Source organism: Zosterops lateralis (genome assembly GCF_965231275.1).
Source record: "Zosterops lateralis genome assembly, chromosome: 32".
NCBI lineage: Eukaryota > Metazoa > Chordata > Aves > Passeriformes > Zosteropidae > Zosterops > Zosterops lateralis.
The window spans coordinates 1,012,049-1,037,685 of NC_139792.1; the positions used below are offsets into that span (position 1 = coordinate 1,012,049).

At 48.6% G+C, this 25,637-nt stretch overlaps 2 protein-coding genes across 2 annotated transcripts in view; one reads left to right on the top strand and one right to left on the bottom strand.

Moving 5' to 3' along the window:
* Nucleotides 1–415: 415 nt before the first annotated feature.
* On the bottom strand, nt 416–2,800 carry LOC310920980 (thiol S-methyltransferase TMT1A-like). The gene is made up of 2 exons (XM_083881035.1): nt 2,224–2,800; nt 416–715 (listed from the first exon to the last, which is right to left on the bottom strand). The coding sequence occupies exons 1-2, from the start codon at nt 2,731–2,733 to the stop codon at nt 479–481; spliced, it is 747 nt and encodes a 248-aa protein (XP_083737161.1). The 5' UTR covers nt 2,734–2,800; the 3' UTR covers nt 416–478.
* Nucleotides 2,801–17,448: 14,648 nt separating this feature from the next.
* Nucleotides 17,449–25,637, top strand: part of SCN8A (sodium voltage-gated channel alpha subunit 8) — a gene marked incomplete at its 5' end in the record, with an annotated part of 49,064 nt that continues 40,875 nt past the window's right edge. Inside the window, one exon of the mRNA XM_083880939.1 lies at nt 17,449–17,724. Coding sequence (XP_083737065.1) covers nt 17,449–17,724 — 276 coding nt within the window. The remainder of the gene's footprint in view (nt 17,725–25,637) is intronic.

The following is a 25,637-nucleotide window of genomic DNA, read 5'->3' on the forward strand; positions in this document are numbered from 1 at the left end:
TGCTTCCCAGGCTGGTTGTGGCTGTCGTGGGATCCTCCCTGGCTGCACTGGGCTCTAGCAAGGAAGGATCAGCAATGCCAGGGTTTCAGGAAGGAAACAGCCTCAAGTTATACCAGGGGAGATTTAATTAGATAGAAGGAAAGATTTCTTCACAGAAAGGGCTGTCAGGCCCTGGCACAGGCTGCCCAGGTCAGTGGTGGAGTCACCATCCCTGGAAATGTTAAAAAAACATGTACATATGGCACTTGGGGACATGGTTTAGTGGTGAACATGGTGCTGAGTTAACTGTTGGATCCAAAAGGGCTTTTCCAACTTTTGTTGATTGTGTGATTCAGAGACGCTCAGAAAATTGACCTTCTCTTCTCCCCTGACAGTTTTGGTTTCTGATTTAAAAGCCCTTCACTGATATGGGCACGTGTGGAGGAGCCTGTGTTGGTCACCACGAAGAATTTTGGGGTTCAGGGGGGCAGGACAGGGGTTATTTCACCCCATACCCCACAATGTGCTGCTCGATGGGCATCCAGGGCATCGTTATGCTGATGTGTTGGATCTTCAGCTCCGAGAACTTGGCCTCTTCCAGATTCTTCCACAGCTCTCTCGTGAGGCAACATCCAGCAAAGACGAGTTTCCATGTCGGGTAACAGACCTGCTGCCAAAAATACCTCCAGCTGGAATGCTCAGCGGCTACGTGCTCCAAGAAATAGAAAGCTCCTCCCTGGGAACACAGAGTTTTCTTACAGTGTGTGGGGTGGTTCCCACTGCTCCCCTCCCTTCCCTTTTCCCTCTTTTCTTTCCCTTGTTTTTCCCCTTTCCCTCTGTTTAGTTGGAATTAATGAAAGAAGGAAATGTCCAGAGATTCAAAATGCCCATTCAAAAAAGCACAAAGGACTGACTTATTTGATCCCTCTTTTATTCCAGCAATAGTTGGTTGTGTGGTTTTGTTTCAACCAGTTGCTAACATGAGTGGGTTTTTTCCAAAGGAAACTTAAGATAAATGTGTAAATCCTGCTCCAAACCCATCAGTTTTTCACAGGGAGCAGGGTTAGGTGAGATATTGGGAAGGAATTCCTCCCTGGGAGGGTGGGAAGGTGCCCAGAGAGGCTGTGGGATCCCTGGAAGTGGCCAAGGCCAGGCTGGACAGGGCTTGAACCACCCTGGGACAGTGGAAGGTGTCCCTGAAATGATCTTTAAGGTCTCTCTCAACCCAAACCCTTCCATGGTCCTATGAAAATGCCACTTTAAAGCCTGAAAGTCCATTTTAAAAATACCCCAACAAACCAGCTGGTTTTAATCTGCAACTCATTAGTAACTCCAAAGAAATAAAGTGTTTAATTAGACTGGTCTGGTCCTACAGGCAGAGCAGAGGCTGAAGCAGTTCATTTAAAACAAGGATTTAAGCCTTGATCAGAGCTTCCCATCCAAGGAAAATCAGAGGTGACTGGGGAAGGACCACACCACATTCTGCTTTAAATGTTGGGCTGTTTTTTGTAAGTACTTTTAGTCAGCAGAATGTTGCTCTAAGGATTCTAAGTCTATACCCACATGTCCAGTACCCTTTGCAGCACTCAGCCATACAGAGTATTGTAGGAACCTGCCTGAGTCTGGGTTCTAAACTCAAACCAACTCTTTTTCACTTGTTTTGGTTGAGGTTTTGTTTGTTTGTTTTGTTTTGGGTTTTTTTTTTTGGTCTGTGTTTTAAGCTCAAACCAACTTTCACTTTTTTTTTTTTTCCCCTTCTTTTTTTGGTCTGGCTTTTAAGTTCAAACCACCTGTTTTCACTTGTGAGGTTTTTCTGGGGTTGGTTTTTTTTTTGGTCTGGCTTTTAAACTCAAACCACCTCTTTTTCACTTTATTTATTTATTTTTGTCTGGATTTTAAACTATTTTTCACTTTTTTTTTGGGGGGGGGGGTCTGGCTTTTAAGTTCAAACTAACTATTTTGACTTGGTTGTTTTGTTTTGTTTGTTTTTTTAACCTCAAACCAACTCTTCTTCACTTTATTTATTTATTTATGTCTGGATTTTAAGCTCAAACTATTTTCACTTGCCTTTTTTTTTTTTTTTTTTTTTTTTTTTTGTCTGGCTTTTAAGCTCAAACCAAACTCTTTTTCACTTGAATTTTTGCAGTATTTTTTCCCCCCTCTTTCCCCACGGCACGATACCTCTAAACCAGACATTAATACTAATACCAGAGGAATTTTTTTTTGTTTTTTTCAGGTACTCACCGGCCTCAGCACCCGCAGCGCTTCCCTCAGGGTGCTGCTGACACTGTGCACGGAGCACAACACCAAGGTACAAACCACAACATCCACAGAGCCACTGGGTACCTGCCCCAGGTCCTCTCCTGCAGCCACCAGGAACTCCTCGTACTGCAGGTGCTGATTCTTCTTCATATTTCTGGCCAGGCCCTCCTGGAAATTTGGGTTGATGTCGGTACAGGTGACTTTGCAGCCCGGTGGGTAAAACTGGAAGTTGGAGCCGCTGCCTGTGCCAATCTCCAGCAGCCTCAGAGCCCCGGAGGGGCCCCTGAAATCGGGCAGGTTACGGAATAACTCCTGCTTGTACTTCTTGGATTTCTTGTCGTGAAATACACCGATTTTCTCTAAGAGGAAAGGGAAAACGACCTTCCTGCAGAAAGGCTCCCAGATGCCCAGGAAGGACAGCAGGTAGATGGGTGAGGCCAGCAGTGCCAGGCAAACGCGGAGCAGGAGGACGCTGGCACCGATCTCTGGCATTTTCGGCCTGGGCAGAGGATCCACGCAGAGCAGAAGTGCTTCTCCTGTGTGTGTTAGAGCTCAGTCCTCTCAGAGCACATCCAGCCTCTTTTCTCCAGCTGATTTCTCAGTCCGGTCACAGGCGAGGACTGAACAGTCGCAGGTGCAGCCAAGCAGCGACCAGAGTCCAGGGGAGGAGCTGCCAGTTTGTTCCCGAGCCAGGACAAAGCTGGGCAGCACAACTTGGTGTGTAACCCCGGGCAAAGTTGTGCAAGTGCCCTCGTTCCGTTCCGGTACAGTCACGTCTCTTAAAGCAGCCCCTGGTGCCCTCGGGGGCTCAGCCGAGCTCTGGATCTCTGCAGGGATGTTTGTAGGGCGTCGAAAAACGTTTCAGTTCAGGGAGTTGATTTTCCAGCCGCTGGGTTTGCTCAGCAGCTCTGTGCTCTCTCAGAACAGCAGATTTTAAGTCTTTGCAGTTCTAGGACACCTTAAATCATTCAGTGGGCGAGTTCGGGCTCCCCCAGTGATCTTCCAGGCTGATGGAAATCACTGACAGAGACAAAACAATTTATTAATTAATTACTTCTGCGTGCAGCACGTGGACTTTGGGGTTTTTATTAGGGTCGAATCAACATTTACCACTCCACAAACACATCCCAGAGGACTCTGTCGACTTTGCAGTGGGCAGAGTTTTCCAAAGTATTTGTTGGCAGCGTGGATAGGCCATTAACAGGTGCCAGGAGGATCCAAAGTCCCTCATATAACCTTGGGATCAGTGGTCCCCAATAACTTTGGAACATTCCTGCTGGGGGGATGCGTTGGAGTTTTGTTTTCCTGGGAACGCCGCCAGCGTGTCTCCTCCTCCCTCTGGTGGCAATAAAGCAAATTAAACCCAGGAGTAATTAGGTGCTTCATTAATGGCCTCGGTTGTATCTTCCTTGCCTCCACCTTGTGGCAGCTACAAGCAGATGGAACAGCGGGAATCACAGACTCATTTCAGTTGGAAAATACCTCCAAGATCGAGTCCAACCTTCAATTTACTCCGTGTTGCACAAAATACAGATAGCAATGGATTATTTTGTTATAATCAGGTTTTAATTCCTTGCTGCTGTGCTGCAGGGAGTCACGGAAATGGTTAAATTGACCAAGGAAAAAGCACCCGCTCCTGGTATCCTGGAGGAGTTTACCTGGAAATTATTCCTAATGAAACTCATGTGTTTAAAAATGTGTGATTGAGGTTGGAGGGAGAGTAGAAAATGCAGAGTTTAAGCACAGGTGTAACACATTAGTAGAGGTCACTGCACTGGAGGGGAAGGAGATGTGAGGGCTTTTGGGATGAAAGAAGGAAAAAGCAGGATCCTTATGAAGCAATTTTAATTGGTTTTTATTCCTGAGCAGCTCCTTACAGAGCCAGCACAGGGCTCAGCTCCAGAATTCCATTCTGCTGCCTGTGTCCTGGGTAGTTCTGTTTTCTTTAACCCAAGGAGGAGTTTAAGTTATTTATTAATTTACTGTTCTGATTACAGGTGAGAAAATAACCAGTTAATAACTGGAGTTGTAACATTCATCCACTTTACAAGGCAGATAAAGGCTTCAAATACTTTAGTATTTCAATATTATGTTAGTTTAAATTTAATTTTAATACTCAGAGAGTGTGAGGCTGTGGCACAGGGTGCCCAGAGGAGCTGTGGGTGCCCCTGGATCCCTGGAAGTGTCCAAGGCCAGGCTGTACAGGGCTCGGAGCCACCTGGGATAGTGGGAGGTGTCCCTGCCCATGGCAAGGGGAGGAGCAAAATGACCTTTCAAGTCCCTTCCAACCCAAACTATTCCATAATTCTAATATAAATATACTTCAATATATTTAAATACTTTAATATTTTAGTGTCTGACCCAGGGAACCTCAGTTTCTCATTGCTGAGGAGATCCCATGTTTTATAAACATCCAGGAATAACTTTTTCTCTCCGGTGTGTGGGGAAGGACATTCTATATTCACCTTTCTCAGATGAGAAAAATGAAAACACAGACTCTGAACACGTGCATTTTGTAGGGGTTCCCTTTCACCTCGAGTGGGAAAATGAGCTGGATGATCCTGATGCCCATCAAAGGGTGCAGGGACAGCCTGTGGAAGTGTCACTGCATTGAGCAGGACTTTGTGTCTCCCCTGGGATTGCTCTGGTGGGACCAGTGAGGTCCATTAGGAATTTTTTGGTGGTTTTTTTTTGGGTGTTGAGCTCTCTGTTCCTTCAGCTGCTGGCTCAGGGAGGAACCAACACCCCTGGGCCAGGCTGTCCTGGAAGTGTTCCTGTAGTCCTGGGGTGTCCCAGTGGGAATCCTGGGGATGCTCCTGAGATTCACAGGGAGGATGGTGATGGTGGACACAGGGATGATGATGATGACAATGGACCCAGGGACGATGATGATGGGCAGAGGAACAGTGATGATGATGATGGACATGGATGATGACAATGGACACAAGGATGATAGTGATGATGATGATGACAATGGACACAGGGATGATGATGAGCAGGTTGACATGGGTATGATGTTGATGATGGTGATGGACACAGGTGCTGGTTATGGACACAGGGACAATGATGACGGATACAGGGATGCTGATGATGACAATGGACACAGGTACAACGATGATGATGATGGTGCACACAGGGATGATGATGGACACAAGGATGCTGATGATGCTGATGATGGACACAGGGACAATGATGATGATGGACACAGGGATGCTGATGATGACAATGGACACAGGGATGAGGATGGACACAGGGATGGTGCTGCTGCTGCCGATGACGATGGACACAGGTACAATGCTGCTCCTGCTGCTGATGGACACGAGGATGCTGATGGACACAGGGACGATGATGGGCACAGGTATGATGGTGATGCTGATGGACACAGGAATGATGCTGGTGGACCCAGGGATGCTGATGGACACAGGGACAATGGTGACAATGTGCACAGGGATGCTGATGGACACAGGGATGCTGATGATGGACACAGGTACGATGCTGGTGCTGCTGATGATGGACACAGGGATGCTGATAGACGCAGGTACGATGCTGATGCTGCCAATGGACACAGGGATGCTAATGGACACGGGTACAATGCTGCTGCTGATGCACACAGGGACAAGGACGGGCACAGGTATGATGGTGATGCCAATGGTCACAGGGATGCTGATGGACATAGCTCTGATGCTGCTGATGATGGACACAGGGATGCTGATGGACACAGGTATGGTGCTGCTGCTGATGGACACAGGTGTGATGATGATGATGGACACAGGGATGCTGATGGACACAGGTACAATGCTGCTGTTGATGGTAATGATGGACACAGGTACGATGTGGCTGCTGATGGACACAGGGACAATGGTGACAATGGACACAGGGATGCTGATGGACACAGGGATGCTGATGGACACAGGTACAATGCTGCTCCTGCTGATGATGGACACAGGGATGCTGCTGATGACAATGTGCACAGGGATGCTGATGGACACAGGTATGCTGATGTACACAGGGATGCTGATAGAGAGAGGAGGTCCGACGCCGCTACCGCCGACGCACACAGGTAGGACGCCGCCGGACACCTGCACGCCGCCGCTCCCCCGGTGACGCTGCCCAGGCCGGGGGCTTTCCCCGCTCCCCCCGTTCCCCCCATCCATCCCTCCCTCTCCTCCTCGGGAGCGCCCCCCTGCGGCGCGCGCGGGGCGGGGCGGGCGGGGGCCGGGCCGGGCCGGGCGGGGGGGGGGGGGGGGCAGCGCCGGGAGCGCACCAAGATGGCGACACCCGCAGTCCCTCCCGCAGCTCCCCCCGCGCCGCAGTCCGGCAGCGCCGCGCCGGGGCCGCGCTGAGCCCGCCCGACACGGTGAGTCGCAGCCCCCGAGACCCCCGCGGGCTCCACCCGGCAGCTCCCTTCCCGCATCCATCCCTCCCCGTACCCCTTTTGGCACATCTTCCCCCCCCGCCCCGGGGGCTCTGCCGCAGAGCGCGGCCCGGAGAAACCCCGGGGACACCGGGGGCGGCTTGGGGGAGCCCCCAGCCCCAAATGCGCCGCCTGAGGAGGGGTCCCGGTGTCTTGGCCGTTCTCAGCCATCCCCTCGGTGGATGCTCGGTGTACCCGCATCCCGAGAAAGGGGGTCGGGCAGCGGTTCCGAGCCCGCCCGGCGCTGCCCGCGGGGCTCCGGTGGGGGAGCCCGGGCCGGGAGGGTCCGTCCCGTCCGCTGCAGCCCCCGGCCCTGCGGGGAATGGGGGGACACGGTGCCGGGCCCAGGATCAGCATCCCCCGGTCTGGGAAGGGGCAACAGCTCTCTGCGCCCACCCTCGACCTGGAGCCCCGTTTGGGCCCCCATCTTTCCATCTATTCCTGCATCCCTCCCTGTATCCGTGCCTGCATCCCTCCTCCACCCCCCAGCCTGGGGGGGCCCACGGGGACCCTCCTCCCACGCCCCAAATTCGGGGCCGTGCTCTTTTTGCGGTGTAGGAAGGGAGAGAGAACCTGAGTTCTCCTGAGTGTCCCTTTTCCCTCGGTCCTCGCTGCAGTGATGCTCCATCCCTCCATCACCCCCTGCTCCTCCATCCCTCCATCACCCCCTGTTCCATCCCTCCATCACCCCCTGCTCCTCCATCACCCCCTGCTCCTCCATCACCCCCTGCTCCTCCATCACCCCCTGCTCCATCCCTCCACCTCTCCCTGCTCCTCCATCCCTCCATCACCCCCTGCTCCTCCATCCCTCCATCACCCCCTGTTCCATCCCTCCATCACCCCCTGCTCCATCCCTCCATCACCCCCTGCTCCATCCCTCCATCACCCCCTGCTCCATCCCTCCACCTCTCCCTGCTCCTCCATCCCTCCCTCGCCCCCTGCTCCATCCTTCCACCACCCCCTGCTCCCATCTCTCAGCATGCAGAGCTTCCCCTGCCCGGGGAAGAGAGGAATCTTGGTGGACAGGATTATTTTTTTGTTGTTTTTGAAGGGGGAGGCGAGCAGGGGGATGCTTGGGGCAGCCTCGGTGTTCCAGCTGACCCAGATGTTGGGTCAGCATCGTGGTTGTGGCTCTTCTTTTCCTTTTCCTTCCGCCACACTTTGGTTTTTTTTTTTTGGGAGGGGGGGATGGTGAGGGCAAATTTAGTTGCTATTATTTTTTCCCCCTTCCTGCTGGGAGGGAATTGCACATTCACGAGGTTTTTCTATTAAAAAAAAAATCTGGGTGTCTTCCTCCCCTCCCCCTGCGTTCTGGTGCAAACCGATGCCCAGCTGATGTGGGGGTGGGGACACCGGGAGATGCTCCACGGCAGCGGCTGCGGATGAAGTCGGAAAGTCTCGGGAAAAGGGGAGAAACAAGGACCAAACAGCTGGATGCGAACCCCCCAACCCCAATTTTGGAGGGTGATCCCAGCTGTGGGAGGATAATTTTTATCCCCTCCGTGCTGTGTCGCAGCGGGAGCCCCCCGAGAGGGGCTGTGCAGGTGGGGCGGGTTTGGAGGCTCCTGGATTGTGTTTTTGTGCCTTGTGTGAGGATGAGGAAACCGGCTCTGGCACACTGACTGCAGCATTCCTTCCACCGCATCCCCTGCCGTGACCGGGACGTCCTCCTGTCACACCGGGAGAGCTTTAATTGTGAGGAACGGGCAGGGGGGCGCGGGGTCCCCGTCCTTCTCCTCCCCGTGTCTTTTAGAGGACCAAAGGGAGGAAAGTGTGACCACCGTGGTGGTTTTCCCCGGGCAGTCCTGGTTTGGAGGGATGGGGCCTGGAAATGGTGCTGGTTTTCCCGTGTGGGTGATGATGGAGGTTCTGGGAAGCTTGGGGTGGGTTCCTCCAGTGGGTGCTCCTGGGGCAGAAGGTGTGGGCGAGGCTGGAGGGACCCATGGGACACTCCCCATGCCCATCACTGTCTCCCTGGGCCCATCATCAGCATTATTCAGGGGCAGGTGCTGTCACATAAAGTTGGTGGAGCTGTTCAGGGTCTCTAACCAGCCCTAGGCTTGGGGAGTTGGTGCCTTTAGGAATAACAAAGCCCCTGCACTCCGTTGGGACCTTTCCCTGGTGGGTCCATCCTAAGGCCTCCCACAGCTCCAGTGCTCAGGTTTTCCATCCTTTATCTGTTTAGGAAATCCCTGTTCTTCACTTTGGTGATTTATATAAAACTAACAACGTGACCAAAGGGGGGTTTTTTTATCATTTTAACACCTTTGGATGCTTCTGCAGTGTTTCCTCACCCAGAGTGGAGGACCTGGACCCATCACAGATAATTTAAACAGTTATATAAGCTTGTAATGTATGGCTTGGATGTAGATCATGGTATAGATACTGTACTGCTCGGTGGAACAAGTCTAATAATCCCGTGGCTCTTTGGTGGGAGGAGGTTTCTGATGAGCAGGAGGGTGAGCAATCACGTGCCTCAGGAAATGGAGCATGGCCTTGCCTTCATTCTGTTCAATAAAGCAGAAACAAAGTCAGCATTGAATGGAAATGAAGTCGCTTCAGAACATAAATCACAGCATCATCTCCCTCCTGTTTGTCACTTGCTGATGGGGCTGCCCGAGTGTTTTTTTCACTAAAACAACCCAATCTGGGTTTCCATCTCGATGGGGAGTTGCTGTTTTTGAGTGGATGACCCGATCTGGGTTTCCATCTCGATGGGAGTTGCTGTTTTTGAGTGGCTGACCTGATCTAGGTTTCCATCTCGATGGGAGTTGCTGTTTTTGAGTGGCTGACCCGATCTGGGTTTCCATCTCGAGGGGAGTTGCTGTTTTTGAGTGGATGACCCGATCTGGGTTTCCATCTTGATGGAGAGTTGATGTTTTTGGGTGGCTGACCCGATCTGGGTTTCCATCTCGATGGAGAGTTGATGTTTTTGGGTGGCCAAGCCAATCTGGGTTTCCATCTCGATGGAGAGTTGATGTTTTTGGGTGGCCAAGCCAATCTGGGTTTCCATCTCGATGGAGAGTTGATGTTTTTGGGTGGCTGACCCGATCTGGGTTTCCATCTCGATGGAGAGTTGATGTTTTTGGGTGGCTGACCCGATCTGGGTTTCCATCTCGATGGAGAGTTGATGTTTTTGGGTGGCTGACCCGATCTGGGTTTCCATCTCGATGGAGAGTTGATGTTTTTGGGTGGCTGACCCGATCTGGGTTTCCATCTCGATGGAGAGTTGATGTTTTTGGGTGGCCAAGCCAATCTGGGTTTCCATCTCGAGGGGAGTTGCTGGTTTTGGGTGGCTGAGTGGAGCTGGCCCCGAGGCCGTGCGGCTCCCGCCGTCCCACGGCGGCTCCTCGGTATCGATCGCCTTCCCCCGGAGCAGCTGCAGCTCCATTGACATCGACAGATACACCGGGATCAATAATTTATTGTTGAGTTCAGAGCGATGGGCTGGGTTAGAGCAGGAGCACTGAAACAACAAAACCGGCTGGGAACAAGCACAGGGGAGGTAATTTCAGGAACCACAGAGGGGAAAGGTGTGTGATGGCTCACGCTGGTGATGGTGGAGGGCTGGTCATTGTGGGACCCTTGGCTGGAATCTGGAGGGGTTCAGGAATGCTTGGACTGTCCCTCTCGTGCCTCATTGTCCTATTTCTGTGCAGAAATGGAGAATACAAGTAGGGAAGAAGTGGCTTCTTGCTGCCAGGAGTGTATTACATACAAAACCTCCCTGATATTAGCTCAGGTTCCAGTCCGGCTTTTAACATTTGACATGTTCTTCTGCTTTAGGCAAAACTCTCCTTTTCAGGAGGGGTTTCTTCACACAAAGAGTGTTCAGGCATTGGAAGGGACTGTCCAGAGGCTGGTGAAGTTCTGGACGTGGCACTCAGTGCTCTGGGCTGGATGACAAGGTGGGGATCGGTCACAGGTTGGACTCGATAAGCTTGGAGGGCTTTTCCAACCTCAGTGATTCTGAGATTCTGTCTTGAAATGCTGTTCCAAATTTAGAGCAACTTCTGCCTTCCCTTCCCTTGCCCTCGCCCTGTAACTGTTATTCCTCCCTAATGGAGCACTCCAGCAGATGGGAGAGTTTGAGGAGAAAGAGAAATAGGATAATGAGGCACAAGAGGGACAGTCCATGCGTTCCTGAACTCCATTAGATTCCAGCCAGTGGGGCCTGGGCTGTAGCAAAGCTGGGACTTTGTTCCTTCCTGAAACAGATTTCAAAACCCAGAGATCTTTCTACCCTCTAAAAGTCCCATTCCATCCTTCTTGTACTTCTGCCCCAGCTGGAAAAGTGTGAGGAGTTTATAATGAAGGTTGCTCAGAGGTGATTTGGGGAGGAATTGTTTGTTGAATGCTTCATAACGCTGCTGAATTGACCAGGTATTAAAGTTGCAGGAATAACTATACAGGTGGCCTGAAAATTGTGGAAATAAACCATTCATTGCTGGGGAAGGGAGCAGTGAGTTGTGGGGAGTGAGAAAAGGGGGGGATTTTCTCCAGGCTGAGCCTCCTCAGTGTGAGATCTCTGTCACCCAGGGTGGGGAAATGCTCTGGGAACGTGAGTTTGGATGACAAATGTGGCCATTCCAGTGGCAGAGGAACTTTTTCCTTGTCTGTTGAGCGAAATCAGTCTCAGGATGGTGATGTCAAGACAACCAGGAATACCTGACATGAATGGAGGGAGATGTTTGTCTGATCAGATGCTCAGGGGGGGATTAGGAGGGAGGAAAATGTCACTCCACAGGGAAACCTGAGTTTGTTCCAGCACACGTCAGAAATTTTTAACACAGCACTAGAAGGGGGTGGTTTATTCTCCTCCCTTTCATATTTGTCCCCTCTGTACTCAAACCATCTGAGTGCTCCACAACAAGAAATTAATTCCCCCCCAAAATTACAGTGTAAAATAACCATTCCCTGACTCCTGTTTTATGGGTCATGGATGGGCTGAATGAACCAAACAAGGAATTAAATTTGGGTTAGTGGCTGAACTCTCTTACAAAAGCTGTTTTGAGCAGTTCTTTGTTCAGAAGTTGGAATTTAAAAGGGGGAAGATGAAGCACTTGGGAGGTTGTTTAGTTTGTGAACCTTCAAGTTCTGTGTGAGTTTGGACATAAACATAAGTTGGCCTTGAGTAAGGACAGAATAGGGAACTGAGGATTGATTAATTAATTAATTGGGATTAACCAGTTCTGATTCTTGTGATTTGCTGTGGGATGATACTGAAGCCACACAGCTCCTGGGAGGGAGTGAGGACCCTGCAGGAACTGGTCTTTAATTGATCTTTATTAAAATATTGTTCAATAATAATGTTTTCTGTGTGGCCAAGCCTTCAAGGCCAGGCTGGACAGGGCTTGGAGCAACCTGGGGTGGTAAAAGGTGCTGCTGCCCATGGCAGGAGGTGGAACAGAAAAAGCTTTAAATTTAGTCCCTTCAAACCCAAACCATTCAACCATTTGATGATTCTAATATTTTTAATATTTTTTTCTGTTGCTGTTGGTTGCTTCTTCTCTTTCCTCTGTACATTTCTGTTCATTTTTTTTTGTTGTTGTTGTTGTTGTTTTTAGCTTTAGAGGTGTGTCTGTCCAAGTTCAGGTCTCCTAAAGGAAAAGGAAAAGTCCCTCCTTCACTGCTGCTGGTCACAACACTGACCCTTTTCCTTGATAAAATTGGCCTTTTCTAGACACAGGAGTCACTGCAGGTGGGGATTCCAGCCTTGGATTTCCCCATGGATGGATATTTTGTTTTGCTTGAAGCTTTTTTTTTTTTAGGCTCTCCTGCAGGAGGATTTTAGGGTCTACACCACATTTTCCTTCCTGCCTCAATCCTGAATCCAGAGGCATGTGGGTTATATAAAAATTCACACAGAAAGTCTCTTTCTCTCCCTCAAAGACACACTGTGAATGGCTGGCTCTTGGTAATTAATAAAGGAAGAAGTGTATTAAAGCACGGAAATTGCCTCAAAAGTGTTTTTTTAATTTATTTTGACGATGGGCTTGAATAATTTATCGGAATATTTCATAATGTACCAGTAAATGGACTGCTGGGAACGTTTAGAAGAAAAATAATTAAGTCTTAGCAACTGGGCACCTCAGTGCAGCAGTTTCTGCTGGGAAAATCTTTGGCATTTTGAGCAATGTGTGTGTTGTGTGTGCACCCAAATCCAGGTTCCCAGGATGAATTCATGGATCCCTGACCCTGTCACCCTCTTCCCCAACTCACCTGGAGGCTGAGCTTGTTGTCACAATTTTCAGAATGTTTCTCTCATTACAGGTTGAAAAACTTAATGTGGGAAGGGCTGAAATAAATCCCAGGGTTATATCCATGTCAATCCCAGCAGGGCCGTTCCTGGTTGAAAAATAACATTTGTGAGGGTTTTTTTAGCTTCCAGAAGCTTTGCCAGGTAGTGCCAGACCAGAGCAGCTGTGGAAGATTTTTCTTGATGAAAATGAGGTGGAGCCACACATCTTAACTTTGTCCATTACCTTAATGTAATGAATTAATATAATAATATTATTTAATTTAATTTATTGGGATTATTTATGGGGAAAACAAATAAAGTCAGGACAGGCAAGAACATCCCAAGGAATGAGACCCTCAGGTCACTGTTAAGTGTTGACAGTGCACAAGAAACAGCCCTGCCAGTAATTCTAAAATGCCAAAAGGTGGAGAAATTGCTGCCACGTGCAGCTGTGAACCAGATTTGGAGAACGGTGTTGGATTGTTGGGTTTGGTTGTGTTTTTTTTCCTTTAAGTGGCCATTTAGTTAAGTCAGTGCCTCCAGTTGTGGGTTGTGTAATTTTGCACAAATTCTTTCACGTCTTCCTTTTTTTTTTTTTTTTTTTTTTTTTTTCCTTTTTTATGCTGTGTCCCTGAGCTACTTTGGTTTCTAAATTCAGGCCTTACATATTTATCTGTGCCATTCAATTAGACCACATCCCCAATGCTGCTCTATAGTTTCACAGTATGTGGGAAATTTTGGTAATTAAATGCATGCAAATGCTGCAAGAATAGAATAAATTAATTTTTCCTTAATATCAGCAGGCCATTTGGTGATGTCTCAGAGATAATGTGACCAAGATACTGACTCTTCTCTCCCCTTTCTTGCCATCTTTTTCTTTGAGTCTTTACTATTATTACTCTAGAAATACCCAGCCAGGTTTATAGGAGGAGAATCCTGGCCCTGCTGTGCTCTGGAATTACATAAGGAGGGAGATCTGTACTCCAGGTTTTTTTGGATCTCCAAATAAAACCTGAGCTGGAAACAGCATTTAAACCTTCTGTGTGTGGTGCAGCTTCAGGTTTCTGTGTGGATGGAAAGATGTAAAAGGTTGTGTCACAGCAGTTGTGAAGGATAACCTGAGATCTCTCAGAATATTTTGCACTGGTTGTTCCAGCTTTGCTCTGTCGAGGGCTGGGATCCCCAGGTGTTCTTACCAAGGACTCAGTTATTTATTGGGTGTTTTATTCCTGAAACCCACTGCCCTCCAGAGGGTTGTGGTTCTCTTGTTTTGGGGCTTCCCTGAACTCCTCCCACGTGAGTTCAGCACAATCCTCATGGCCTGGGAAGGCTCTGGCTGTTTGGCCTCGTGCTGAAACAGCTGAATTTTAACAATTCAGCCCTATGTCATGATTTCCAAGAGATCTGAAAGTCATTCTTTTCTCCAGATCTTTAATATTTATTTGGATGCTGCATTTGTGTTGTCTTAAAAGATCTGACCTTACTGGTCATATTTTTCCTCGCTTGAGGAACCTTATCCCTGGTAGCTTTGGGATTCATTCTGTGCCGTTTCCTCGTGGCTTTTTGTGCTGTTTCCTTTTAGATTTGGTGTTTGGGTCCCTCCCCGAGCACCGTGTCGGGGCTGGGTTCTCTTCCAGCCTGCAGCACTGCAGTGCTGTTGCATCAGTGCAGGGTTTTCTGTCATCCCTCTCTCCTCCCTTGGCCTCCTCCCGGAGTGGGAACAGCCTGATGAGGTACCAGCGAGCTCAGAAATGCAACGTTTTCCTTCCTCTGCTGCTGGTTCTGGAGCCAGAGCCTGGCACGAGGAGCTGGAGCTGCAGAGAGAGTTTGTGGGCGGCTGCATTCAGGGGAAAAGAACTTCCTCAGGAGCTCTGCTGCTCCTGGCAGTGGGTGGAGGAGCTCAGAGGGATCCGTGGAGGGATGGGGCAAACCCTGGGAGTTTGTCCTCACCTGTGCCCTGCACTCCTTTCCTTTGCTTTTGTGGTTTGTGGTGTGTCTGATGCCAATAAGACTCTGCGTCTAACCCAAAATAATAATCAGAGAAATTGAACTTTCAGAGATTAGTTTTGTGCTTGATGGAAGTATTTTTAAATTATTTTCGTTTTGATGGCTTCAGATTAATAGAAAACGCTGATAATTGATGGGGTTATGAAATAATTTGGGTTGGGAGGGACCTTAAGGATTGTCCAGTCCCACCCCTGCCATGGACAGGATCACCTTCCACTATCCCTGGGTGCTCCAAGCCCTGTCCAGCCTTACCCTGGACACTTCCAGGGGCACCCACATCTTCTCTGGGCACCCTGTGCCAGGGCCTCCCCACCCTCACAGGGAGGAATTTCTTTATATTCTTTATATATTTCTTTATATTAATTCTCTGCCTGAAATTCTGTAAAATTAAATGGTGAGATTTGACTTCCTGTCAAATCAGGCAGAGCTGTGATGTGCTCCAGAGCAGGTGAGGCTGATGAGGGCTTGACTCTACCAAAAGAGCATTTGGAATTCTCCTTGGACACTTTTTCCAGTGGTGGAGTCATTAAGGGGAATTTCTCACAGCTGCAGTAACTCCTGCTGGGGCACCAAGGAGCATTTTTTGGGAATGCTCAGCTCACCTTGGTGCTGGTGCTGTCGTAAATCCAGCCCCAAGTTACTCCTGTGTGTACCAGGGAATACTTTGCTAAAAAAACTCTTTAGCAGAGTGAGGAATGTGCTGGTGCCCAACCCCAGGACCAGAGGCCAGGCCAAACACCTGGTCCAACTTGGAATTCTGTCTAAAACTCGATTTAGCTGAGAGCAGTGACTGGTCAAACTGTTTTTGCAGGAAAATAGGGGCTTTGAGGATGAAGTTGCTTTCCAGAATGTTTTTTTCTAGACTAGTTTGTGCTGAGGAGGGCCCAAGTTGGGCTGGGGAAGAGAGATCCTACGAGCTGGATTCTTTCTTGTGCTGTAGAACTCATTGAAATGGCAGTGACAAGTTGGGTTCAGCTGTGTCCAGCCTTGGTGTGCCCATGCCTGGAGCTCGTTTAACAATAAAAATTATTGTTACCATTCAGGATGGCTCATGTAACAACAGGTACAACTCTGATTTCTTCAGAGGGTTTAGAGCAAAGTTTATTGCAAGACACATTTTTTTTATACAGTGTTTGGGTACAATGAATAGAATTGGTCCTTTAGGGCTCCACCTTTTTGTGAACATCTCTACCAGTGAACAAGTTGGAAAAACACCAGGGGTCAGGAGGAGGAGATCTACAAGATTTTTTTGGGGTTCCTCATTATGATTTCCCAGGCCAGACTGAGAGAGTTTTGTCCTTGGTTTTCCCACAGGCTTCAAGGCACTGCCTGGAGCCTAAAAAATCCATGTTCTGACCACTGTCAGTTCACACAAAAACCAGCAGGTCCCTGTGAGGATTTGAGAATTTGAGGAGCAGGATGCTCCATGTGTGGTTTCTGACCTTGTTACCTGTGTTTACTCCCCATAGAGCTTTGAAGATTTGAGAATTTGAGGAGCAGGGACTTCCCCGTGTGATTCCTGACCTTGTACCTGTGTTTACTCCCTGTAGAGCTCTGAGGATTTGAGAATTTGAGCAGCAGGGGTCTCCCCATGTGGTTCCTGACCTCATGCCTGTATTTGCTCCCCGCAGACCTTTGAGAATTTGAGGATCAGGGGTCTTGACCTTGTGCCTGTGGTTGCTCCACACAGAAGTTTGAGAATTTGAGGAGTAGGATGCTCCCCATGTGGTTTCTCACCTTGTACCTGTGTTTCCTCCCCCTGCAGACCTTTGAGGATCTGAGATTCAGGGTGCTCCCCATGTGGTTCCTGACCTCGTGCCTGTGTTTGGTCCTCGTAGAACTTTGAGAATTTGAGGAGCAGGGTGGTTTCTCACCTTGTACCTGTGTTTACTCCCTGTAGACCTTTGAGGAGCTGAGGTTCAGGGGTCTCCCTGTGTGGTTTCTCACCTTATACCTGTGTTTGCTCCCTGTAGAACTTTGAGGAGCTGAGGTTCAGGGGTCTCCCTGTGTAGTTTCTCACCTTGTACCTGTGTTTGCTCCTTGTAGAACTTTGAGGAGCTGAGGTTCAGGGGTCTCCCTGTGTGGTTTCTCACCTTATACCTGTGTTTGCTCCCTGTAGAACTTTGAGGAGCTGAGGTTCAGGGGTCTCCCTGTGTGGTTTCTCACCTTATACCTGTGTTTGCTCCCTGTAGAACTTTGAGGAGCTGAGGTTCAGGGGTCTCCCTGTGTGGTTTCTCACCTTATACCTGTGTTTGCTCCCTGTAGAACTTTGAGGAGCTGAGGTTCAGGGGTCTCCCTGTGTGGTTTCTCACCTTGTACCTGTGTTTACTCCCTGTAGACCTTTGAGGAGCTGAGGTTCAGGGGTCTCCCTGTGTAGTTTCTCACCTTGTACCTGTGTTTACTCCCTGTAGACCTTTGAGGAGCTGAGGTTCAGGGGTCTCCCTGTGTAGTTTCTCACCTTGTACCTGTGTTTGCTCCCCTCTGCAGAGCTCTGACCTGCCCAGGGGTGCAGCACCGCTAAAGAAAGCTGCTGCAGGATGAAAAGATGGCAGCGCGGCTGCTCGCACCACCGGGCCCCGAGAGTTTTAAACCCTTCACTCCGGAGTCTCTGGCCAACATCGAGAAACACATCGCCGAGCTGAAGAAGAAACAACGCTCCAAGCAGGACAGCAGCCACCGAGATGACGACGAAGACAGCAAACCAAAACCAAACAGTGACCTTGAGGCGGGGAAGAATTTGCCTTTCATCTACGGGGACATCCCTAAAGGGCTGGTTGCTGTGCCACTGGAGGACTTTGACCCTTATTATATGACCCAGAAAGTGAGTCTGAGAGAAAGGAGTCGCTCAAAAAAAAGCCTCGGGAAATGACAGGTTTGGGTGTGGTTTAAATGGAAGGTGAAGAAAAAGAGTCTTGGATGGGGTTGGTTTGGTCGTTTGGCTTTTTTAAAATGTTTTTCTTGCAAAGTTTGATGGAGATGATATGATCAGTCTTTAAGGATGGCTTGTTCTCCTGACGAGCTCTGGAAGCTAAAAATAGTTCCAAGTTGTGCTAATGTGCCAATTTTAACCATGAGGGCAATAAGAAGGATTTAATTGAGGGGTGACAATAAGGGTTTCAGTGTGTATTTCATCACTTATGTGGAATTCAGGCTGAAGCTGATGCTGATGAAGCATAGGGACACAGAATCGTGGCAAAAATGGAGATTAATTAACTCGTTTTCATCTGAATTTTTATTTGTCTGGAGCTAAGGTGGGATTTGTGGGTGCTGAGTGGTGTCATGAGTGGTTTGCAAACTCTGCTGGGGATGAAGGGGAGGGAATCCACCGGTGATGGAGTGAGCAGCAGCATGGTCACTGATTTCTTTAGAAAGCTACACCCGAGGTTCTTTAGTGTTTAATTTCATTGCTTTCTTTGATACAAGTCTAATTGAGGCAGCTGAGGCTCAGCTGTGCCTCTGGGGGAGCTGCAGATTGAGCTGTGTGGGTGACACAGGAGCTGTGATGTGGCTGTTCAGAGCTGGGGCAGAATGAGCTGTGTGTGAAATCCCTGTCATGGGTAACCAAGGCCTGATGAGTTTTTGTTGGGACAGACATTTGTGCCGTGCTCAGAAGTGATTCTGTGGCTATCAGGGCGTTGCTCACACGAAATCAGATGAATTTGGGGAGTGATGACTTCAGCTGACCCTTTATTGTGTTCACCCTGATTAATTTAGTGGTTGTTTCTTGTGTTGGGAGTGCTGGGTGCAGGTCCTGGCTCAGAGCAGGGCTGTGAAATTTGGGGATGTGTGTGATGCCTCATGGTGCCCAGCTGATGTGGTCCTTCAGGAGATGTATAACCACGAGCTGCTCAGGAATATTTTTTTATTTATTCAATATTTTCTCTTTATTAAATCCAATCTGGTTCTGGTGAGAGCAGGGCGTGGAATTACAGGAGGGTTTGGAGGGAGCTTAAAGCCCATCCAGTGTCCCCCTTGCCATGGCAGGGACACTTTCCACTGTCCCAGGGTGTTCCAAGCCCTGTCCAGCCTGGCCTTGGACAATTCCAGGGATCCAGGGGCAGCCCCAGATTCTCTGGGCACCTCCCCACCCTCCCAAGATATATTAAAATATATAAGAGAACTCCCAAGGTCTCTTGACCCCCTTGCACCCACCACAGAGCTGTCAGGAAATCTCTGTGAGATCCCACTGGGAGACTTTTGAAACCTCTTTGTGTTCCTGTGGTGCTGTCAGCTGGGAGAATTGGGCTGATTGATGTTTTTTTTGGCTAAAATAGGTGGCAATTCTGAAAAGGGCAGAGGGCAGAGCTCCGTGATTCTCAAAATTCCACCACAAAACAGGAAGCCCAGGGAACCCCGTTACCCCTCCTGCCTCATCCATCTCCACGTTTGCCTCCCAACACGAGGCTATTAATAAACCTTTCATTTTTAGAGGCAGGAATGAGCTGCATTCCCCTCTCTGAAGGCATCTGTCACATCTCTGGAAGCGCCTGGTGGGAATCCTTGGCGGGCTGAGCCTGCAGGGGAAGGTTCTGGAAGATGGGGAGGCAAACCCTCTCCCCCAGCCCTGCTGACCTTCCTGCTGCTGCCTTCCCCAAATAACCACGACTGTACCAGGCAGAAGGAAAAGCAAAAAGAACTCCCTTTAGTGGCTGCTCCCTGGTGCAGAGCGAGCTACATAAGGGGAAGAAGCAGCAGGTGAGAGAAAAGCATCTCCTGGGCCACAAAGAGTCCACAAAATGCTAGAACGGCACACAATTTTAAAATAACACCTTGAATTTATAATTCAGCTCTCCCCACAAACCCTGCAGCCACTAAGGCCATGCCTGAGGTTGCTCCTTCCAACAGTCAGTGACTTTCCACAAAGAATTTTTTTTTTATTTTTTTTTAAGGCCATTAAAAAAGGCCCTTCTCTGAATCATCAGGAATCTGCTTGAATCACGGGAAGTTTTCCAAGATTTTTTTTTTTTTTTCCTTTCTTTCTTCCCTCCCCTCTCCAGAAAAGCTTTGCATCACAGGTCTCTGCTTTTGCAGCGTGCACACAGGGACAAATCAGCTTTTTCCCTGCAGGAGGACACGGTGATCTTGGTTTGTCTAAAGAAACTGAAACTGCATTTTAACAGAGCAGCTGAACCTCCCCAGCACCTGTAAACTGATATTTAAAGGAGAAAACAGTGTGACCTGGAAACAGAACCGTGGCACAGGGAGGAGCCACAACTCCTGGGTCTTTACCCCAGCAATGGGTTTGTCCATTTGTTTTGCTCTTTTCTCTGCTCAGTTTTCATCTTGCAAAATGGGAGTGATGGAATTCCAGGATCCTTGAAGTTTGGAAAAGACCTCCAGGATGGAGTTTTGACTTGTTCCCAGATTCTGGTCCACATTCTGGCCCCTCAGTGTCTCTTGAAGTGAGGGGTAAGTCATGAATCTGAGGAGAGTCTGGGATCCCTTTGCTCACAGGGAGCAGCTTTAGCTCTTTTTTGTCTCTGTGTAAGGACCAGAAAGAATTTTTTCATCTTTTACAACTTGTAGTGGCCTTCCAGCTCCTGGCCTGAAGCACAAGGTAGGAGCAATAGTGGCCCATTTTTATTATGGAAACCCAAAATATTTCAATTAAAACATCCAAAAGGCAGGTATAGGAACTTCCTTGTTCCCTTGTGCAAACAAAATTCAGGAGAACCTCCTGTGTGAGCAGCCCCAGCAATGGGAGCAGAGCAGCTTCATGGCCTTAAATCCTTCAATGTTTATTAATCAAGACATCAGGACTATTTTCCTCTTTCATTCCTAAAGCTTTATCAGGATTTCCATTTGGAGTGTTTCTCCACCTTCTACACCCTCTCTTTCCTTCTGATCCATTTGTGGTCCAACCCACCCCTCCTACTAAACAACTCCTCACCTTTTTCTTTCCCTCTGAATGTGATGTTTGCCAGCTCGTGGCTCTTTTCCTTCCATTTTCCTGGGCAGGAATTTCATCTGTGCTACGGAAGGTGCAAAATTACGAGGCAACAAAAAGTCCCTGGATATTCTGTGAGGCTGTGGCTGAGTGCAGGTGGATGGATTTCAGTGGGAAAAGGAAGAATATCCACACACGTGTGAGATCTGAGATGGAGTGGGACGTTTGAGGTCACCCACAGCTGCCAGAGGAGCACCTGAGGAACCTCTAAAGGAGCTTTTTGTGCCAAGGGAGTGACTTGCAGCTTTGTCCAGTCACATGGCAGCTTTGGAAAGGAGCCCTGTGGGTCCAGCCCAGAGTGTCACCTTGGCCCAGGAACATCACAGGGATGTGAGGGACCAGCTGCAGGAGGCACGTCTGGCTCTGGGATGTGCCCGTGGTTGTCTGCAGGGAGAGGTGGTGACTCTGCAAGGTCACAACACCATTCCTGGGTTTGCATTTCAGTGAAGTCACCAAAACAGAGGGGAAAGAGTCGAAACCATCTCAAAAATCAGCTTTTTATTCTTATTTCCAGAGTCTCGTTGCTTTTTCCAGGTCTTGAATGCTTAATGGTGGGTTGGTTTTTGTGGTGTTTTTTTTTTTTTTTTTTTTTTTTTTTTTTTTTTTTTTTTTCTTTTTTTTTTTTTTTCCTTCCTTTTTTTTTTTTTTTTTTCTTCCACTCTGCCTATCCAGTTGGATGAGGAGCAGGAAAAATGAGTGAAGAAAGGAGCTTGGATTCCCTGGCAGTTGTCTCCAGGTGTTGGAGGGGAGGCAGAGTGTGATGGAGCTGTTGGCTCTGTGTGTGGCTGTAGCTGCTGTGGATCCAGCAATGCAGAGCTGGGATCAGGGAATGCCAAGTGTGGAATCTCTGCTCCCATCTCCTAAATAACTGCGGCCCACTCGTGATGGGGGAAAGGCTGGAGGATTATTTCTGAGTGGATTTCCTCGCACAGGCAGATTGTGAGGTCGTTAAAACTTAAAAATCAGGACTGTCTCCAGCAGCTCCATGTCCTCTCTGTGCTGGGGGTGTGATAAATGGAATTTTGATAAAGTAAATTGTCTCTTGTATAAGCTGAAGAATCCCAGAATGGTTTGCATTGAGAAGGAGCTTAAAGCCCATCCAGTGCCACCCCCTGCCAGGGACAGAGACACTTTTCACTGTCCCAGGGTGCTCCAAGCCCTTGGGACACTTCCATGGATCCAGGGGCACCAACAGCTTCTCTGGGCACCTCCCCACCCTCCCAGGGAGGAATTCTTTCCCAATAACCCTTCCCTCAGGCAGTTTGAAGCCTTTTCCCCTTGTCCTGGCACTCCAGGTCTCTCTCCATCTTTCCTGCAGCTCCTTCAGGCCCTGGAAGGCCACAATTAAATCATTCAAAGCTCTTTTCTCCAGCCTGGAGGCAGCTCTGCAGGTGAGGTCTCACCTGAGCAGGGCTGGGGGCTCAGCTCAGGCCTGGGGAGTTCCTGGGGCATGTCCAGCACCTCAACCCCTTCACCCCAGAGCTGCTCTCAGATTGTCTCTGTCATCCTTCAGCCCATGCGTTTGCTGTCAATTGATTTTCCAGCAGCTCCAGTGCCTGTCTCAGGGTGTCAGCAGGAAGTCATTGCTCTCCCCCTGCTCCAACACGGAGCGTCGGGGCCGTCATCGTGTCACTGCTGCAGGAATGTGCTTCCATATGTTCTGAGGCTGTTCCTAAAGCTGTTTTCTTCTGAAAAAAAAGAAAAAAAATCTCCTGCCCACTCCCCCTCACTCCTCAGCCATTACAGAACTGCTCAGTGGAAAACCTGCAGGAAGCAGGAATGTTTTAAATCTTCCTGGAATGATTCTTGCCATCCCTCAGTCGGTTCTGTTCCTCTCCCAAGCTCAGTCATCATTTTGCAGATTGATTTAGAGAAGTTAATTTTTTGGGACCTTCCTTGTTTTTATGAAACCTATTTCCAAACCTGTTTATCTTTTGGGTCCTTCCTTATTTTTATGAAACCTATTTTCCAAGGTTTTGGGTGGGTCTTGATGAACTTGATGGAAACTAAAACCGATGGAGTTTTTTCACAGCTTTAACAACAAAAGGAGCCTTTGGGAAGGTCCAACCAGACACAGCCATCTCTTAAAATGACTGAAAACCACCTTTTTTTTCCAGGTATCCCCCTTCCTCTGAGTTTTGAGCTTTGCTTCAGCACATCTTAAAAGCTCTTAAGGATGTTCTTGGCCCACATCCAGAAAATGTTTTAAGAGCTTGCAGCCATTTTGAAATGGAGTTTTCATATGTCAGCAGCAGAAGGGAAAACTCAGAGAGGGTTTAAATTGCTAAACACTTCTTGGCTTTGGGACTTTTCTTTCCATTGATGAGACCAAGTGGAGATTTACTGGGGGTTTTATGGGGTACACAGGGGAACGGTGGATCTCGGAACAGTCGTAATCGATGAGGAGACTGGAATTATGACACGTGGTTGGTGTGAGGGTTGTGCTGAAAGGCCCAGGGGTGATGGCCTTTACAGGCAGGAATAATTCAACGAGTTTTGTGGTCTAAAAGCAGAAATTTGGGGCAGAGCACGGAGGGAAAACAATGAACTGCCTCAGGTACAGTCATAAAACAGGTGAGGGACTAACAAGGAGAGCGTGGAGTTGATGTTTGGTTGGCAATGGGATAAAAGCTTGGATTTTTTTATGGAAAGGGTGGTCAGGCATTGGAAGGGGCTGCCCAAGGAGGTTTGGAGTCCCCATCCCTGGAGGTGTCCAAGGAATGACATTGATGTGACACTCAGTGCTCTGAGCTGGGTCATCACTCACAAGTTACACTCGATGGTCTTGGAGGCCTTTTTCAGCCTCCAGGATTCTGTGACATCACAACAGGCAGTGCCAAATTCCTGAGTCAATCCTTGTGAAAGAGCTGCTGAAAGTGGATAAAGTGGGTAAAATTCCATGTGCCAGGACAAAAGGCTCCCACCCCTGAGTGGGGCTGTTTCCATCCCCACTCCCCAGCTGAATTTAGTCACCCAGCTCTGACTTTTGTGTTGTTCACACACACATTCCTGTGTCTCCAGGGGAAGGATGATTTTACTCCTGACTTGATGATTTTGGCTGAATGACCCACAGGCTCCTGCATGGGGGATTTTTTTCCCCGTGGGAAATGGACTCACAGTGAAAATTTGGGAAATTTCCTCTCTTCTTCCAGCTCACCTCGTCCCATGTCATGTTCAGCACAGTCGTGGCTGGAGGTTTCATCGCTCAAAAATGAAAAAAATTTCATTTTGTGGGAGAACTGGGAGATCCCTGTTGAGCTGGGACACAACAGGACCTTGTGAGAATCCTGGTGGGATTCTTACTCCAGAGCAATAAGAGATTTAAAAAGGAAGGGGATGCAAGTCTTGGAAAGTTTGTGTTGTCAGGGAATGGGGGGAAGAGCTGATTCCTAGAACTGGGTGTCCCCTGAGCACTCAGTAAAGGCAATTTTGCAAGACTTGGGGCCTTTTAGAAGGTTTGTCCATGCCAAGGTGATCTGGTCATTAATTCTTGATGCTGCAATTTAAGAGCTGTCCAGGGTTGTCTTTAAAGTGCTTTTGGTGGGGGTGCATTAGTGGTTCTGCTAACGAACCTCGGTACTGAACCACAATCTGATTTGGATTTCCTTTTGCAAATAATTTACTGCTCGATGGTCCAGTTCAGCCAAAAACGAGCTCAGATCCCTTGTTTCATTGACGAGGATGGAAATGACAAATTTCCTGAGAGTGAGTCTCCTGGGGAAGCCTGTGCTGGCAGAGAGCCCTGGTGGATTCCCTTGGGTTGGGCTCTGAGCTCGGGGCTGTGCCAGCCGGGGGTTGGAGACAGGAGCGAGTCCGGCTGAGCTTTGGGGCCATCCTGGGGAGGATAAAAATGGGATAAATGGTGCCAGGGAAAGGAGTTTTGGCTTCTCAGTGCACACAAATTGCTTTTTTTTTTTTTTTATTCCCTTCTGTGGGTGCTTTGGGTGGGCACCCACAGACCCAGTGATGCTCCTGATGGAACAGAGACTGGAGAGAGCTGAGAGAATAAAGGAGATATTTATTAAAGGATTTAAAGGATGCACCTTGGGCAAGGCAAGAGCCTGGCTACACCCAAGGTGGACCCAAAATGGTCAAAAAATGGACCCAAAATGGTAACAAAATGAGGTCTCACGGTTTTATAAGTTTTGGTCCATTTGAATATTGGGGTTTAATTGTCCAATTAAAGCTTCAGGTTATGAAATCCCATCCTCTTTATTTCCTCTCTTCATTCCACTGTTGTTTGTGCTTTTGGGCCTGAAAACTTGATATCCAGCAGGAAAAGGATTTGTTTTGTCTCCCTGTCCTGTGAAGAGCTGAGTGACACTGAATGTGAGGCTCAGAACTGCACAGAATATGAAAAAAAAACCCACGAAAAACACCCCATGGCAGCCCAGAATCAGAAAAAAACCCCTGAAAACTCAAAGTATCACTCCTGGTGCTCTATGTGTGCTCTCAGCAGGGAGATGGAGCAGCAGAATTCCACTCCACGTCCACATGGAGCATTCCACAGGTTTTTAATAAAGAAATGAATTACACACACCTGAACCATGGTGTGTTATCTGTGTCTGCTGGGCTGGGGGATGCTGCCACCACATTTTCATGCTTTCAGCCTCTCTTTCCAGTGTTTATAACAGTAGGATTTGTTGTGTGTTGGATTATCCCTTTTATTTTTTAACCCAGAGATGAGGCTCCTGAAAGGTGTTTTAAAAGATTTTATTCCGTTTTCAGTCTCGTGTGAAGGGTGAGATGGTGCAGATGTTACAATTCACCCCATCACAATCAGAAAC